The 14,491-nt window shown below is 44.1% G+C and overlaps 1 protein-coding gene across 1 annotated transcript in view; it reads right to left on the minus strand.

Moving 5' to 3' along the window:
* Window positions 1-1,234: 1,234 nt before the first annotated feature.
* Window positions 1,235-14,491, minus strand: part of HABP2 (hyaluronan binding protein 2) — a 44,021-nt gene continuing 30,764 nt past the window's right edge. Inside the window, exons 3-13 of the mRNA XM_032775166.1 lie at window positions 14,098-14,217; window positions 11,704-11,811; window positions 10,857-10,973; window positions 10,433-10,552; window positions 8,929-9,100; window positions 8,289-8,383; window positions 7,081-7,336; window positions 4,543-4,685; window positions 3,933-4,067; window positions 2,330-2,475; window positions 1,235-1,411 (exon numbers count right to left, since the gene is read on the minus strand). Coding sequence (XP_032631057.1) covers window positions 1,235-1,411; window positions 2,330-2,475; window positions 3,933-4,067; window positions 4,543-4,685; window positions 7,081-7,336; window positions 8,289-8,383; window positions 8,929-9,100; window positions 10,433-10,552; window positions 10,857-10,973; window positions 11,704-11,811; window positions 14,098-14,217 — 1,589 coding nt within the window. The remainder of the gene's footprint in view (window positions 1,412-2,329; window positions 2,476-3,932; window positions 4,068-4,542; window positions 4,686-7,080; window positions 7,337-8,288; window positions 8,384-8,928; window positions 9,101-10,432; window positions 10,553-10,856; window positions 10,974-11,703; window positions 11,812-14,097; window positions 14,218-14,491) is intronic.

The raw sequence follows: 14,491 nt of genomic DNA on the forward strand, positions 1-14,491 counted from the left end.
CACACTTTCGCCTCGCACTATGCGTTGGTACAACATTCTCGAGATGACGCAGCCTTTGGGGCGGCAGTACTCCAGGCTGCCACGTCTCACTCCGACCCCTCCGCCTAGGTAAGGCTTGGGAATCACCTAACTGGAATGGATATGAGCAATCACTCGAAGAAGAAAAGACGGTTACTCACCTTTGTAACTGTTGTTCTTCGAGATGTGTTGCTCATATCCATTCCACACCCACCCTCCTTCCCCACTGTCGGAGTAGCCGGCAAGAAGGAACTGAAGGGTGGCCGGGTCGGCTGGGGTATTTATGCGGCGCCATGGTGGCGCCACTCCAGGGGGCACCCAGCTGACCCGCCGAGTGTTGCTAGGGTAAAAGTTTTCTCCGACGGCTGTGTACGCGGCACGCACACACACCTACTGGAATGGATATGAGCAACACATCTCGAAGAACAACAGTTACAAAGGTGAGTAACCGTCTTTTTACATTATAGAAGGGGGGAGGGATAGCTCAGTTGTTTTCACATTGGCGTGCTAAAGCCAGGGTTGGGAGTTCAGTCCTTTGAGGAGGCCATTTAGGGAACTGGGGTAAAGATCTGTCTGGGGATTGGTCTTGCTTTGAGCAGGGGGTTGGACTAGATGACATCCTGAGTCCCCTCCAACCCTGATATTCTATAAAAAATATATATATATATATATTACATCCTTTTGCTGACAGACAGAGATACACAAATTGGGCCCTGAGCCTGCAAACACATGTACCTGAATAACTTTGTGCATGTGCATAGTAGCAGTGACGTCACTGGGAATACTTTTGCATGTGAACAGCTTTACATGGCTAAGTGTTTTACAAGACAAAAATCTCAGAAGAAAATAAGAAATTGACTGTCTAGTTGATTTTGGACAAAGCAGAGTAGCTCTTGTTCCTTATATCTGAGTCACCAAAAGACTTCAGCAGACTTTGGATTAGGCCCTTTAAATCACTGTAAAGACATTAAAAGAACCTACGGGAGTTTCAGTTTTCAGCAAAATCTTACATACATACATTGGTACTGTTCACCAGAGATTGAAATTTGTGTTGATGCATGAGGTCTGAAGCTGCAGCTATTGCTATTTTCTCTATAGCCACCACCATCTTGGATATGTTGTCATGGTCACAGTGCCATCAATAATGTTGGAGGAGGAGGGAATAAAGAAAATTAAATTTCTCAGGTTTACCATTTGCCTTTCCAGAAAGTGTTGCTTACTCGCGTGAACTGGGCTCCTGCTGAATTTTTGATTTAATCCAATTGAGGAATCTTGTCACTTGGGTATAAACTCCTGGTTTATCTTTTAAACCACACTGTTCGCCCCAGCTCACAATTCCATAGACATAATAGGAACCATTTTGTACACAGGTTAGAGGACCCCCAGAATCTCCCTGAGGAGAGAAGAAATAAAAAGCCATTCTTTGCATTCTAAAATAAAGCAAAATGTTGCCCAGCAACAAAATTTCTCTCTCAAGCACAAGCTTTTAAGGTTTTGAATGATTTTTTTTATATAGATGTGCTAAGGAGGTTCCGGTTAGATCCTGATTAGGTTTAGGACACCGCTCTGGATTCTGGTAAAATGACAGTGAAAACTCAAATTGTTCTTGTGAAGTTCTGGCTCAAACTAGCAGAAATCTCACAAGTTCACATGACATTTCCAGAGCCATGAATGGAATTCATTTGGCATTTTGGTCATAATCTTGGATCATAACTATACGGGCAGATTCAGCTTGTGTATCAAAACATCTGTAAAAGGGAGGTGGACCCATCTTTCATTTTGTTATTTTCATTTAAAGGTTTATGGAAAAAACCCCAAAGGCATATTGAGCCAGGTTTTGCTGTATTACAATAGTTCAACTCCGGAGCGGCTTCAGATTTACACCAGAGTAACAGAGTAAATCAGTCCTAACTTCCCCCATGAATATGAGATCTGATGAGGAAGATCAAGTTGGGGGGGGGGGGGCTGGTGCTCATGACAAAGAAGAATCTGATAGATTTGAGAAGAGCGAGAGAAAAAAAAGATTAGAAGGTATATGCATTAAGAAGAGTTCTGGGTAAACATCTGAACTTTGGAACTTTTCCAATGGAACCTCTAAACCATCTTTGTCACTGATAGTGAGGACATTAACTGTAGGAATATGTCTCTCAAATCATGCTAAAGAAAGAAGGCGGCTGTTTTAATGTGTTGATGGGAGAAACAGATACGTATGTAGTATCCTGCCAGAGGCATTACTCTGCACAGCCTGACTATTTACATGATTTTTTTAAAAGAGAGAAATTAATGTTCAAATACAGAAAAAGCAACCGACCTGACAAGTATCAATTCCTGGTGCCTGCAGATTTCCTGCACAAAGCATGCTTTCATCCAGTTTGTTATCATATGCACACCGTGCATTGCACCGTGTCTTGGAGATCAGCTTTACTCTGGCATCTAGCAGCTGACGAGATCCTTCACCTACAAGATGTGTGCCAGGAAAATGCGGAAAGTCACCTTCCCTTTCCCCACTTCATGTTATGTTTTTAATCTATGAGTTTGTTTGTAATTTGGATGGAGTGAGGGGGGGTCTGTCTGAAATTATACAAATTTTAGTTAAAGCCCGTGCCTGGGAACTTCACTCAGAACATTGAAGGCACTGGGAGATTTGCCTGACTAGAGGAAGAGGAAGGTCTACAGGATTTGGTCATTGCATCTACACATTTGCTAGTGGCATTCAATGGCCTGATTTTCAAAGGTGCTGATCACCTGCGGCCTCCATTGACTTCAATCAGATTTCTAGGTGCTCAGCACTTCTGAAAATCAAGCCACTATATATTTTTCAACGCACAAAATAGTGAGAAAGACAAAGAAGGTAAAAATCATACAATATTTAAAGAAGATAATTAATGGGACTCTAAAGACATAACATATCTCGAAAGGTGATAGCCGCCAATTCAAAGCATTACATCTGAAGCTACTTAAGGGTACTTTATGTGGTTTATAAGTTTGGTCTTACTCCAGAGTTACAGGAAACATTTCACTGTCTCAGTGACTTCCTGAAATGCTAATAGTAGCTCTGTTCAGAGATTTCAGAGAAAGGGAGCCAATTGGAACACTTATAATGTAATTGGTTTTCTAAATAAAAAAAAATTAGAAGAACTCTTCAATTTAGATTTTTTTTAAACGATCCATTACATTCTATTGGCGCATTCTGAACAAATGGGCATGATTTGCTATTGTTGACTTCAGCGGGAGTTACATCAACAGATTTTGGCCCTATGTGTCATATCAGACTATCAGTTGCAAATCCTGAATGAAACATTGGCCTTCTGTTACTTTACAGCAACACATCAATCAGAACATAAGAAAATACATTTTTCAGAAAATTGCCATTATCTTTTTTTTTTTTAAACATAATTCCCACTCAGAGTTACCGGCTGCAGAAAAGTTTTGGGTAGAATTACTTGAACTTGAAATGATTTGGATGTTTGATTTGTAGAAGCATCAAACAAATCTAGATGCTGCTTATCAAAAGCTTAAGGGGTGCAGAAAACTTGCAAGGGTTCCAGTACCTGATCCTGTCTGGAAATACTGTAAGTAAAGCATCACCTCATTCACGGTACCTTGTTGTTTCTATTTTTGGCTCTGAATGAAGCCAAGAAGCACTGTGTCAGGTGGCAAAGAAAAAGGTTAATGAATTGTTTCAGGTTTCCCAGAAAGGTTTGGATACTGGATAAAGGTTCAAGTCAATACTTATTTTACCTAGGCAGGTTAACACATGCTTAGTTTTTGGTTAAATTTCTTTGCTTAATCTGAATTTTAAGTACGAGGGTCTAGATTCTGATCCAGGGAATTGCAGAGCAACTCTGCTGAGAGCGAGTTACTCTATGCTAACATGGATATAACTGAGATCAGCCAACCATCAAATATCTTACCTGTTTCAGTAACTCCCCATCCTGAGATGTAACATTCAGTTCCATCAGGAAATGGAGCATTGGGCAAACACACAGTTTTTACGTACTTTGTTTCTAGAGCACAATGGTCGTCAACTCGCTTCAGCTTAAGCAAAGCTGTACACAGGGTAACAAAGAAAACCTTCGTTAATTTTAATCACCTTTCAACTTTATCAGTCTACAATGTACAAATGTGCACTGTGCAAATGCCATAACGGCAAGGGCAGGGGACTGGACTCAATGACCTCTCGAGGTCCCTTCCAGTCCTAGAGTCTATGGATCTACTATCTGTACCTGTTGCTGGATGCTGCCCTCTTCTACTCTGTACCTACTTGTTTATGTAACCATCCTGAAAATCTAGAATGTCTATACTGTACATAATCACACACTGGCTTCATTTTATCCAGAACCTGTCCTTGCACTATTGAAGTCAGCAGGAGTTTTGCTGTTGATTTCAGTGAGAGCAGGATCAGCCCCACAGAGAGGTGCAGCCCATAGAAACCGCACCTCAGTTTTCATCAGTGAAAAGGTCCATCCAACAATGCCTCGTCAAAGACTTTGCCACGCGTGTTGCAACACTGTGGGAGCTTACCGATATCATTGAATGGAATATCGTTCCTTTCTTTGTAATGTCCATGACGAATTATTTTCTCCACATCAAATTTTTGTTCATGGTACTCTGTCCTCTCCAGGTCTCGCTTTCCAAGGAACACTTGCAGGTTGTCTGCTTGAAATCTAAGAAGAAAAAAATAAATAAAGCAAATCACTTGCTGAACTTTTTAGCTCTGGTGCTTAGAATCAGGCCCACTGACAGCAATGCCTAAAGGGGGGTGGGGCCCAGGGTGGAAGTGACAAACCTGTCACTTCTGGGACTGACCGTGCTGGCCAACTGCACCGGCCCATGGGGCCCAGAGTGGTCACGTGCGCCTAAGAACCCTGCGGTCTACTTGGGTGATTTAAAAGGGCCAAGGGCCAGTCCCTTCAAAATCGCTTGGGCCCCTGGGCAATTGCCCACTTTGCCCCTCACCCCCACCAGCAGGCCTGCTTAGACTGCAGGCAGTCAGAATGCTGAGCAAGTCATCTCCAAACGTTCCCTACCTAGAGATTTCTACACACCCGCGAGGCATAAGCTCCTCCAAAAACGAACTCTAGTATTCCAGGCAGAGGCTAATTGGTGTTTAGCAACAGCAGGCAAAAATCACAGAATGCTGTTCTAGAGCTCTCACTGCTTTCTTCCTTATACCATGGCAGGTGGTGTCACATGTTATATGGTCGACCCCCAACCCCAGGTCTTCAGAGGACTTTCCTTTCAACCACCAGAAAGCTTTGCTAGATTCCTCCTCTTTTCCTCCAGCAGATGCTGAAAACTCTCAGATAGGGGACCCCTTCAGACACTGATAACATTTCCCCAAGGCATTAACTGAAGGCTTGAATCAGTCCCACAGCAAGATGTGATAAAAATACCAACACGTCAGCCAACTGCCTTATCTACACTACATAGGAGTAAGAGGAGGGAGGAGAGCATTTCATAGGTAACACCTTTTAGGGGGACACCCAGTACACGTTTTTATAATATCCTTTTAACCTCCTGTATACAGCTACTCGCTAGCATGTGATCTTAATAAAAATACTAACCACAGCTAAATTAAGCAGAAACTGACTCCTCTGAACTTTAATCCAATTTGAGAAGAAAGTCGATTTATGTACTGGCTCTAGAAGTGGAATTCCCTATTTTCCATGTAAAAATATCCTCTCTCTTCCCTTCTATCTCACTTCACAGCCCCTTCTGTAGGATACTGTACACATGGTATAATCTTGTTTCAACTTAACTAGGGTTTGATTGGAAGCAGAAGTCAGATTCTCTTTGAGCAACTGCAGCAAAGGTGTGAAAAGGACAACATGTGTTTTAATGAGCTTCTGGGACACTCATGCAGTGGGAGGGAAGTGGACTGGATGATTTAATAGGTGTTTTTGATCTAAATTTTCTGTGATTTTATAACTCTCTGGTAACAACATTCCTTTAATGTCTCATTCTTCATTCCCTGGCAACCCCCAATACGAGTCCTAAGTAACTTCTTAGGATTTTACTTTCAGCTGACAAAGTGGTGTCGCTCCATTGAAGTTAATGCTGATTTGCACTAGCTGGGGATCTGACTCCATCTTTCAATGAGAGAGACAAGGTGGGTGAGGTAATATCTTTTATTGGACCAACTTCTGTTGGTGAGAAAGACAAACTTTTGAGTTTACATGCAGCTCTTTTTCGGGTGTGGGAAACATACTCAGCATTTCTATAAGGAGTTGTTATAACAATCTATAACCCATTAACAACCCCCTTCCCCCCGCCCCCAGCAGTTGTCTTTCTCATGCCCGCTTCCCTTCCTCCCTATGACTGGAGGGGTGTTACCGGGCTACATTACCTCGAATGGTCCCTTGAAACATGTTAACTACTTATGCTGAACAATCTGTTTCACCTTGTATTTATCTGTGACACTCTGAGTACGTTTTCCAGACCTAAAGAAGAGCTCTGTATAAGCCCAGAAGCTTGTCTCTCTCACCAAAAGAAGTTGGTCAAATAAAAGATATTACCTCACCCACCTTGTCTCTCCAATGGGGACTCATATGGCTACAACACCATATATTTCTATAATGCTATAGATCCCATCCTGGGATTTCTATAATCCCAGGATGGGATTTCAGAACACAGAAATCCCATCCTGCAGGAACTTCTGATATTTTGACTTTTCTTTTCTATCCTGAAACTGAACGGAAAAAAAAAATCAAAATATCAAGCATTTTAATGGAATGGGAAGCTCAGAAAAACGTCCACTAAAATATCAAAATGAAAATTTTGACACTTTTAATTGAAATGCCTTGTCTGGAATTTTCCCATTAAAAAACACTAATCACATGAAGTGGGTATTCACCCAAGAAAGCTCATGCTCCAATACGTCTATAAGGTGCCACAGGACTCTTTGCTGCTTAATCAGAAAATGTTGCTGACATTGATGTTTTCCAACAAAAAAATTCAATCTGGCATTTTGTTAGCAATGGTTTCCAGTAGATAAATTTCAGCCAAATACCTTTTATGTGATTTTTTTCATGCTTGACAGGATGCAGGTAATGCACTTACTGAATGCAGTGTCCAGCGGTGAGAACCCAGCATGGTTCAATCAGAGCTCCTCCACAGAAGTGTCCCTTTGGCATAGGGGGCCCCAATGAACGCTTGCTCTGTAGAGATGCCATCCAGGGATGTTTGCCAGACATGGTCTTGGCCCCACCATAAATCCTTTTGAGCATTCTCTCAGCCTCTGGCTGTCCACACACATTGAATGTCTTACTCACTGTAGGAAGAACAGCTGGGGCAACTGTACTCACTGGAGTCTTTTCTGCAGGGGCGACATAAGACTGAACTTGCTACAGGCATAGACTGAACTTGCGATAATGATTATAAATCTCAGGAATGGACAAGGCAATCCATGTTGGGAATGTCTGGCACAGTTATAGGACTGTAAGTGTTATGACACACTACAGGGGAGACCTGGTCTGGGAGCAACATTGGAAATCCTGCCAGACGTACTGTAGAAGCCACTTGGAGGATCACCTACAGCACTGTTCAGCAGTGGTGATTGGCTGTCAGAGCTTCTTGGAAGCTTAGGAGCAAGTTTTGCCTGAGACGGAATTTTGGGTCTTGTTTGCCCATTTGACTTTTGATATTTTTATATTCTTAGTAAATATATGTGAACAAAGAACAAAAACACTGTGTGTTACATCTGCCCACAAGCAGATGGGGTAAAAAAGAGCTAAGAAATAGAATTAAAGTGTTGGGTAGAGTGGGAGTTTAATATACAAGCGCACACTTGAAGGACTGTTCTGATTCAATTGTTCACCTGAGATAAGGTCAAGCAACCAGTCAGCAGAGGCGAGGGGAGTGGTAGGGGGAAGTATAAGAAACACTAAAAGCCAAAGAAATGCCTGACCCTGACCGAAACACAACCTCACTCCTTACTCCCCCCATGGGATACAAAAGAGGTGGTTCTGAAGCCCCAAGACCCTCCAAAACAGAACATGACGTAAATTATAAGGAGGGATCAAGGGTGTGCACTACAGGTATAATTATGCCCACTAAGACAGGGGAGGGGGACACGGGAAAGGCTCTGTGGCATACAGAGCCATTTATACGTTTGCTTGATTTCCCCAATAATCATCTCATTGCCTGCACTTCGGACTTCTGGTCTTCTGTCTTCTGTTTGCGTGACAAGAACCCGGGGAAGGGCAAAAAGAAAGCCCTTAACACCTCTGAGTCTCACCGAGCAGGTTCAGTGTTATTCTCCACTCTACCTGTTGCTGAGCAAGGTGAAACATCACAGGAGTCCCATTTCACCTTGTTATCTGTTTTGATGAAGCACCAGGGTTTTACATCACCGTCTGGATTCCTGAAGGGAACAGATTCCAACATCCACCAATCAGAGTGAGGAAATCTCCAGGAGAACAGGTTAACCATTGGACTAAGGGTGCATAACAGATCAGCTTAATGCTCTAAGTAAAGATCCAAGCTTCCCTAGAAGCTATTTTTATTTTTAACAAGGAACACACCTGAGGTGATGGGTGGCATAGGTGACTCTTTGCCACTTTTCCACCCTCCTGACCCTGGGGGTAGCTAGGGGCCAGGTCAGTGCAAATTAGAGTGGTCTCTTCCAGGACAGGAGCATCAGAACTCTTTAGAGGGGTGCCCCAGAATGTCCACCATATGAAGAGTCTGTGTGTCACCATATGAAGTTGGTCCAATAAAAGATTTTACCTCACCCACCTTGTCACTCTCATTATGTCAAAGGCAGGTTGCGTAGAGAGGCAATGGCATCTTTACATCCTCTGGAGATTTCCCTGTACTTCCTTATGAGCTGCTCACATTGAAATTATTGGGGGTTCTGCACATTTTTCGTGAGAAGAGACCTCTACACATGTAGCTTCAATAGATTACCTGCAGAAGTTATGTTCACCGATGCCATAATACTCAGCATCCTCCATAAATGCATTATAACTCTCGTCCAAGAGCAGGTTAGAATTCCAATGAAGGCATGTCTCCCCAGACCTTGTTTGACTCACTTTCCCTCTGTATTCATGCCCATCCTGTTCAAAACAGTCCTCTGGTCCTACAAGAAGACAATGCTGATATGAAAAGGTCCGTCCTGTTGCTCATTTCCTGCACAGCGGATGTGTCATCCACCAAGGACAACATGGGTTAATTTCATGCCTATTGCAAAAGCTTGATGTATGATTCCCCCTGGGTGCTGTGAGCCACCAGACCAAATTTAGTCTTGGACAAGGGAGGTGGGAATAACTGAATCTTAAGCCACCCACATTCTCAACCATATCAATACTGTGACACCTAGTTACAATGGAAAAAAGTTTCAGGAAAGTGAAAATGACTGCAAACCCCTGAAACCTATTTGCCACTCCCAAGTTGAGACTTCATGCTCTAAACAGCTCAGCAAAGTACAGTTGGAGAGCTTCCATTATTACAAAGTCAGCACCTAGTCAGAATCCATTCCTGTAGCAACCTGCCACTTGAGCCATGGACAGCAGAGGGTGCCAGCATGATGGACAGACCTGATCACAGAGTTGGTATCATGCTAGAAGGATGGACACACCGGCAAGAGGAAGGGGTTAAAGGTTAATGAAGGAATTATAGCATTGAGGAGTGCTCATGAGAAGGTTGTCCATGTGCGTGGAGCTGGTCTGAAGCCTTTAATATACATATAGAGAGACATTACGATTCCTGCGCTCCTATCCTTACAAATGTGTGCCCCTGCACCCTCATTCAGTCACACTCTTCTAGAAGTGGGAAATGGCTGGAGCACAGTTTTGGGAACATCAGAGTGGGGAACCCTTTTGTGACATTTGGGGCTCACCCAGGCCAAAAAGGGGATTGGTCACCATCGGCCTTGTAACCCTATGTGTCTTGTGGTTGGCTTTCTGGCTGTTGGGGTCAGAGTTCTGAACCAAAGCTTCACAGCCATAAAACTCTCAAAAGGTACAAGGCAGACAGTGACCAAATGCCTTACTGGCCTGGGTGTACCCCCAAAACATGTGGGTACATCCTGAAGGGGGCCCCAGAGAGACAAAATTGGGAAAGATTTTTTTTTGAAGAGGAAGGGAAATTGTACAGGAAAGTTCACAGATAAAAGCCCTGGGAAACCTTACAACAACTGGTTATGTCTGCCCAGCAATGTGGGGAGTTAATGTTGCTAAAACTTGAACGTCCCATCACTAGTCACCTGGGGGGACAGAGAACCTACAATAGGTTAAGGAAGTCCTCTGAAACCTTCCTGAGCCTGGGATTACCCTGGATATGTGTTTGGGCTCCTGGTCTGAGAGCAGCGCTACTAAATCTGATTACAGGCTTGAACCCTGCTTTGGACAAATGCAGCCTAATAATTACCTTCTTCCCATCCTTGGGAAAAAAAAGGCAAATCTCGACATACCTATTTCACAGAACCTCCCTCTGAAGGGTTCAGCACATTGGCAGGAGAATTTTGATCTGATTCTCCGCTGTAGACAGATGCCTCCATTTTTACATGGGTTTGGTTTGCAAGCCGAAGATGCTGTCAACATTTAAAGAATAAAACACCACTATTATTCTGCTAGAAGCTGGCTGGCAGTAACTGACTCCCCTAAGGGACTTAGTCCCTTAGCTGGGAGATACAGCAGACTCATCCTTGGTGGGTCCATCACAGAGCAGATGCATAATACATACTATTCAATGGGAAACATAGGCTTTCCCAAGCACTATCCTGCCAGATTCACTCTGCCTGGAGAGACCATCTCTCTGGGGTGAGCAGGTAGTGCAGGATATGCTCACTTACAGAACACATAAACATTTGGGTTTTTTTCTGATGTTGTTCTCACCTTTGTTGCAGTATGGTGGCTTGTAGGGATGTCTACAAGTGCACTGAGAATAAGGTGGAGTTAGCATTATAAGGCAGTGTCCTTTACGACAGCTATTCCTTTCACACATGTTTTTCACTATGGTGGAGCCAGATAAAACAGAAAAGCAAGATAAGATTAATTGCTCGCATTTTATACATGTATTCACTGAACAGGTGCTGAGTCCCATAGAAACCAGGCTAGATGTACTTTCACTTGAACCTCTTGTGCCATTTTTAGCTTTGGCTTTGGGTGCTACTGCCTGTTAAGCATCTAACCTCAAAACTAGAGTTGTGCAGAAATGGAATTTTCCTTCCTGTGACAAATTTCAAAACTAGGATTTCTTTTTCCATTTGGAATCGGAACAACAACAAAATAAATCTTGAAATTTTTCACGGGAAGAAAAAGGTACAAAAAATCCATTTCAGAAGAACTGAAATGGAATTTTGTGGCTTACCAGCTGCCTGCCTGGGAGCCTGAGGAGCTGGCCAGCTACCAAACTACCCCAGGGAGCCTAGAAACCTGGGCTCCCCAGCAACTTGCCAGGTGGGAAGCCAAGAAGCCCTGCCAAGAAGTCATGAGGGTGGGTGAGCTAGCAAGAAGCCTGTCTGCCTACCTGCCTGCTTTCCACATTCCCCTAGAACATTTCAACAACAAATTGTCGACCAGCTCTAGTTAAAACCTGACACACATTTACCAGTTCCTTTGGATTATTTCACAAACAGATGCTTTCTAAGAAGTGAATCAAAGGCAATGTATTTTTCTAGAGCTTTTTGGCTAGAGTTTTTCCTTCCTTTAATAGTAATGAAATTATGAAAGCAGCACCTACCTTTCTCACACCTAGTCCCGGAATACGGCATAGGGCAGAGGCAGGTGTAGCGATTTCTATTTCTTTTGCACTCACCACTGTTCTTGCAAGGCTTGGACGAGCATGGATCTACCAGGAGAGCATGGAGACTTTTTATTTACACCCTACAGTACCGTCTTTTTGCTAGGCTCTTAGCTTGACGTTGCCCGAAGAGTCTCAACAATCTCATGTGTTTAGATAATAGATAGTTTCTGGATCATGTTCATCTGAGATTAATATGGTTTCAGGTGGAACCCCAGGTCAGATCACCCCCAAAATGTGACCCTGAACTAAAGTTGACAGGTTCCCCCTTCCAAAGCAATCTGATGCTGTCTTCCTAAGCACAGAAGCATGCCTAACAACAGTGAGCCAGTCAGCACTGAACAAAGTTCTGCACCGCTTACTCAGGCAAAACTTCCCTTGTAATCAATGGGGGTTTTACCTAATATATATGAGATATACCTATCTCATAGAACTGGAAGGGACCCTGAAAGGTCATCAAGTCCAGTCCCCTGCCTTCACTAGCAGGACCAAGTACTGATTTTGCCCCAGATCCCTAAGTGACCCCCTCAAGGACTGAACTCACAACCCTGGGTTTAGCAGGCCAATGCTCAAGGCCTGTGGGACCAGATGCATTAGGAACCAGAGATGACCCCAAGCTAATGAGTTTGGCTCCAGATACAAAGGACTTCACTAAAGCGTGGAAGTGTTTGGGCACTAGGAGCAATGTAGTTGTTAGATTCCCCTGCAGATGTCATATATCATTATTAAGGCTCCATGTTAGTCACAGAGGTCACAGATTCTGTGACCTCCGTGACTTCTGAAGTGGTTGGTCTTGGGTCCCCCCACCTCCCAGCAGCAGGAATTTGGGTGTGGGGGGACTCAGGGCTGGGAATTGGGGTGCAGGGTGGTGCTTACCTTGGGTGGAGGTTCCCAGAAGGACGACAGGAACTCCCCTCCCTCAACTCCTAGCTCCACATGCTGGAGCTGCCTGCAAGCACTGCCCCTGCAGTCCCATTGGCCGTGGTTCCTAGCCAATGGAAGTTGCAGAACCGGGGCTTGGGGAAAAGCAGAGGCAGCACGTCGAGCGGAGCTAGGAGCTGGGGTCGCTGCTTCCAGGAGCTGCCCCCCCTACCCCACCAGCACCCATGACGCCCCCCTGGCTACGAACCTCCCCCAGGCCACACCTCTCCCAGCATCTGCAACACCCTGGGCCACAACCCCCCCAATACCCACACCCCCACCAGCTGCGACTTCATCCCTGAGCACCTGTGGCACCTCCCCAGGTCACGCCATCCCCAGCACCTGTGGTGCCCCCAGGGCTGCCCTCCTGAGTTGCCCCCACCACCAAGTTTTAGTCAGGAGTATATAGTACAAGTAACAGACAGGTCACGGGCCGTGAATTTTTGTTTACTGCCTGTCACCTGTCCATGACTTTTACTAAAAATACCCATGACTAAAACATAGCCTTAATCATTATTATTTACTATTTACTCAGAAGGACCCCATTGAGCTAGGCCCTGCATAAACTTATTCTCACCTAAATTACTGTGCACTGTAGAAAAGAAAGGGTTAGAGATAAAGGAGTGCCAGATCTCTGTGCAGTGCACCTGGGGGTAGAGGGACGAAGGAGGGGTTGCTCTCTTTCTGCTTCAGACCCTGGGGATATCTGGGAGCTCTTTAGGTTTCTGGTGTAGGCCTCAGTGCAGCTTTAAACTACACCTGGTTGGCTATAGGTCCCCAGGGCCTATCCACCAGCAGAGGATCACTAGAGTGAAGTTTGCTGAAGCCACAAACCCAGGTGGTGGGAGGGGAAGCCAGCAGCTCATGGCTCAAAGCTGGCAAACCCAGCTCTACCCCATCTACTTTTCTCCTATGCAAGGAGAATTCCCACCTTTCTGCTACTGAAGTGGTGCCAAGCAGCTGGCTCAAGGCACTTTCTCGCTATACTGAAGTTTGATAAAATAGAAAATAATGTGTGACTAAGAAAAAAAATCTGCTCTACATTTGGTTACAGAACATACATTCTGTGAAAGCAGCAATTACATCTCACAGTGTCTATAGAGAAATGAGCTGGGGCTTTTTGTAATAGCAATCAGAAATGTTCTGCATGATCAGAATCCGTTCTGCAAAACCAAGAGATAAAACACGGGCTCCTTACAAGAGGAATACAAAGGAGAACATTGCAGGCAAACCCTCCTAACTAATTCCTTTGATGCAGACATGTTGAGAGGAGGCTGGTGGATAAGGTAAGATGGAGAGTGAGACAGTAAGATTTGCCTCACTTAGAACTGGAATGGTGGGTTGGGGTTTTCTACCCCTGATACCTTCCAACATACTTTAAAAATGTTGAGTTGCTAACACCTATTTTAATACCATTGTAGCCAAAGTATTCGTAGAACCAGTCGGGATATGTGAAGTATTCGCTGTCTGTGGCGGGGGTGTTCTCTTCTGGAGGGACATGCTCATCATCGTATTCATAGTAATCCATCCTGTCTATAGGAGCATGGAAGGAAAGAGGAGAAAATATTATTAAAGGAAAGATAGTGTTGTAAAATATCCGTTCTCTGGGGTTGCTACTCTGCTGCACACTGGAGCTGTTTGGGATGTCATGACATCACATATAGATCTTCCTGATCCTATAAAAGTACAAGTAGTCAAGTACGGCAGCCCCCATTTTTTCATGGTCTCTGTATATATATATTTTCCTACTGTGTTTTCCACCGCATGCATCTGATGAAGTGGGTTTTATGCCCAAATAAATTTGTTA

Source organism: Chelonoidis abingdonii, chromosome 15 (genome assembly GCF_003597395.2).
Source record: "Chelonoidis abingdonii isolate Lonesome George chromosome 15, CheloAbing_2.0, whole genome shotgun sequence".
Taxonomy (NCBI): domain Eukaryota; kingdom Metazoa; phylum Chordata; order Testudines; family Testudinidae; genus Chelonoidis; species Chelonoidis abingdonii.